Genomic DNA, 4132 nt, shown 5'->3' with positions numbered 1-4132 from the left:
TGCAGTTGCTGCTGCAGCAGTTGTTGTCATCATCTTGGTACGTGTTGCAAGAGCAGCAGCGGCGGCAACAACAGCCTCGTTTTTAATTAAACAATGTAAGCAGAAGGCAAGGAAGAAGCTAAAAAATAATACAAAGAGCCAACCAAGTTCAAGTTGGCTTGTGTGAGTTATGAGTTGCGCAATCACGACTTCTTGTCTCTGCCCAAAAACGCAGTCTTCCTCTTTTCGGGCTGGCTGATTAAGTTTTAGAACAAATGAATTAAAAAACGTGCACTTACCTTTTTTCTGGCGGCGGCAACGGCTACCGATCGTGTTGGTTTGTCAGTATGGAGGTGTGAAGTAATTTGGCCAAAAGGGCTTACCTGATTTAGCAGTGGCAGCTGTATCTCAGCCGCCGCCTGATCCTTTTGTGCTGGCCAGGTTTTTATGGCTATAGGAATTTCAGGCAGCTGCTTGGAAAGTTCTCAACTTTTTGATTTCATTTACCTGCAAGTAAGGAGGGATATACTCGTACATATGTGCATATGTGAACAGCGTTTTAAGCTCCAACGATCTCTGTGTAAAGATAAAATATTGTAATTCATTTAAATGAACAAATCAGGCAGAGATCAGGCAGAGGCTAAAAGAACTGTCCACTTGGGAGCTGGGAGCCAGGAAAAGTCAAAAGCCAACAGCCTCCACGGTAGATTGTTGTGATGTGATTACGTCAAAATTATTAAAACAGTCTCGAGTCCCTCATACATACTCTGTATGTCATGTTTCCCAATTCGTCTGCTGCCTTGATCGACACTGATCTCAGATAAGACAGTCAAACAGCAAACCAACCAAAAAAATGTATATTATAGCCGAAAAACCGAACAGCAGAGACAAGTGCATTTGCATCAGAGATATCCCCCGATCTCCACCAACCCGTTTTCCAAATCTCGTGTGAAGCAACGTTTTCCCAAAAGATGAAAACAGAGTCGCTGAGAATTTATAAACACGAGATTTGGGGTGTACCGAACAACTTGTTGAAAAATATGAACAAATGAAAATATTTTCACCAACCAGGCCAAAACAGAAATGTGCATTATATAGACATTAAGTTGGCTCCCCGCTCAAGATTGTCAGCATTGTCTGTTCCCGAGTTTTATGCTTTGACAGGCCATAGACACACACAAGGCTGACTACAATGCCATTAGTCCCTGGACAAAAGCCAGCCCAACGACAATTGACAACGACGGGTATCCAAAAGTATCAATGGGAAACGCAGGGCAACTGTACAAGTTTGGCTGGGAAACCTGGGTGTGAACCTTCTGAGCACTCACAAAAATTATTTAATATTAGTATTTACACATTTTATATAAGTCCATATAAGAACGATTTCACTAGATTTCTAAGAAAATCGGACTAAGAGTGTTGCACTTCAAACCATTCTGCTATTTTACTTCCCTAAATATGTTTTTTCTCTTGGATTAAATGTGAAATATGTACATAGTGAATAAATAGTCAATGAATTCACTTTCTAATAAAATCTACTTTTAACCTATTTCCTAGAAACACTTTATTAAAAAGGATTCACTTTCATGGCTTCAACCGTTTTTATCTGCTACTTTTAGTATTTTATGTAAAGATAATTCCAACACTATATCTTTAGAAAATATAGTTTTTTTCAGTGCATTCTGCCTCGTTCTGGTTCCAATTGTGATTCCCCTAATCGCTCGCTAAGCTGCCAGACAAAAACACACGGCTTTGATTATTAGATCGTTGAAGCTCGCACAGAATCCATTCCATTCTATTCCATTCCATTCGGTGGGACTGTTCTCCTCTTACGATTCCTCTGCGAGAGTTGTTAGCATTTCCTAGAAGCCAAGCCAGGGCAAGCCAAATGCTGACCACGTTTTGTCCGACGCATCCGGCCAAGATTCTGGACTGGAGCAGGGCAGCTAGAGGAGGTAGCTGGGAACACGTCTGGGTTCGTGTAATATGCAAACTAGTGAGTCTCTCTAGCGATAACTGTACAGATAGGGTTTTCCAGCAACAACACAGGCCTACAAATTGCAGGCAGTCTACGACGACGCGATTTATGAGGACCGGCAAATCACGGCGCGATCCTACAGATCAGGTAGTACAGGTAACTACTGCTGAAAGCTGGCACAGCTGTTGCAAAAGGATTAGCCTGCACAAGAGATAAGGACACCGGGTAATCCTCCCCACTACCTGACTCACTCCCCAATCCACTACCTAAATTTGCATAAAAACTTAGGTTCATCAAACCAAGAGCACATTCAACCAACAGCAGCCTTTGAGGAAGCAACTCAGTCACCTTTGACAAATAATACATATAATAGTTCAACATGTCGCAAATGCACAATACCGTATTCTACAAGGACGCCCTGGATGCCCAGCAAAATAGCTGCCCACCGATGGAGGAACTTGAGCCCAACTACATCGACAACCTGCACATCATATTCTTCGAGCAGATTTTCGAAGAGATCGACAACCTGATCGATCAGGTTCGCATGGCCAGGGCCTATCCACAGTTCATGCCCCAGATCCTCAAGTTCTGGCAGAGGCGACTGCACCTGATCATCGGGCCAAATACGCCCTTCCTTGGACTCCTGGACATCGAGGACTACGTCTTCTTCATGGAACACATGGCTGATAGCTTCACGGATCTGCATGTCCACGATGGCGTTGGTTCCTTTTCGGAATTCTACGACTACATCACACACTTGTGCGACATCAATATCACCAAGTTTCCCAAGGTGGACACTTGCATACTGGCGGGCAATCCCAACACAGTGGTTGACGAGGACATTCGGGACTTGACGGTGATGTTGCCCAATCTCAAACGCCTGATGACCTGCATGAATCTGTCTGGCATATATATGCGTGGCTTCAAGAAGTTGGAGGAGCTCGTCTTCAACTCCTTGTACCACTCGGTGCCACTGGACAGCCGCTGGATGCAGGACATCTGTCTGACAATGACCAATTTGAGGGTCCTTGACATCACCGATCAGTTCGACAGTTGCGTGAGGCTTACAGACATCAAATTGCCCAATCTGGAAGTGCTGAAAATCAACTTGAGCACCGTGGAATGCATGCTATCGGAGGTGCTACAGTTGCCCAAGTTGCAGAAACTATCCGTGCGATTCGATGATTCGCGGCAGTTGAACGCAGACCAGGAGACCATCTTCCAGCAGATTGTGGTGGCCAAGAGTGAGAGGATCACCAGAATTGCCCTGAACAACGAAGTGGTCCAATTGCCAGCTCGCTGGCAACAAAGCCTGCTGCTGGAACTGCCCAAGCTGAGGAGGGTGATCTGCGAGAACTGGAGCCACAATGACTTCTTCCTGGACCGCCAGCACATGCCCTGCCACCAACTGGAGGCGCTCAGCTTCAGTGGCTGGGAGATCGTGCGGGAGACTCAGCTCATGGAACTGGTGGCCGAGTGCGTCAATCTGGAGCACCTGGCTCTGAACAGCTACCACAGCAACTGGGAGAAGCTCACCAAGCTCGTGAACATCCGCAATCAGGAGAGGAATCCCCGACCCCTGCAGGTGTTCAGCGACATGATGTGGGGCAACTTCACACCCGAGGAGTACTATCACTGGCAGAGCAACAAATATGTTCAGGTCACCTGTGACAGCAGCGAATACGAGTACCAGGAGGATGGCTTCGAGTTTGATTTTGAGTAAATAACCGCTCAACGTTAATACTGCCAATTGTATATATACGCCTACACTAACATTTTTTCACGACTTTTGTAATATTATATTATGTATTTTGTATTGTAAATAAATAAGACGCACTGGCTAAATCATAAGCAACGCAAGTTTTCATTCTCAAACACTCCCCGATTGCAGGCAATTTTCCAAGAGGTCTCCTCCAACGGCAAACATTTATTTATTTCGCATTGCAGCGCTTTAGGGTCTGGCAAATGGAAAAATCAACACACTTTATGGCCAGCCAAAAGATTTAACTGTGCTCTGGGCCCCAAGTCGCCTTCTTGGCTTCTTGGACTCTCCTCACATGTGGCATGACCTCCACTAACATGGCCAGTTAATTTCGCGAGGCATAAATTATTTGATTTGATTGAGTCGGAAAATGAGTTCGCAAAGTGCCCAAAGCTCTTTGCCGACTGCCCAGC

At 45.2% G+C, this 4132-nt stretch overlaps 1 protein-coding gene across 1 annotated transcript; it reads left to right on the top strand.

Moving 5' to 3' along the window:
- Positions 1-2287: 2287 nt before the first annotated feature.
- LOC122621196 lies at positions 2288-3792 on the top strand. Its single transcript, XM_043798981.1, has one exon. It carries the CDS (start codon positions 2337-2339, stop codon positions 3678-3680), a length of 1344 nt encoding a protein of 447 aa, XP_043654916.1. The 5' UTR covers positions 2288-2336; the 3' UTR covers positions 3681-3792.
- Positions 3793-4132: the final 340 nt, after the last annotated feature.

This window comes from Drosophila teissieri, chromosome 3R (genome assembly GCF_016746235.2).
Source record: "Drosophila teissieri strain GT53w chromosome 3R, Prin_Dtei_1.1, whole genome shotgun sequence".
Taxonomy (NCBI): Eukaryota; Metazoa; Arthropoda; class Insecta; order Diptera; family Drosophilidae; genus Drosophila; species Drosophila teissieri.
This window is presented reverse-complemented; position numbering and strand designations above follow the sequence as displayed.

What these genes read in the sequence shown, in the direction of transcription:
- LOC122621196 (XM_043798981.1), top strand. Translation starts at nt 2,337, where the DNA reads ATGTCGCAAATGCACAATACCGTATTCTACAAGGACGCCCTGGATGCC.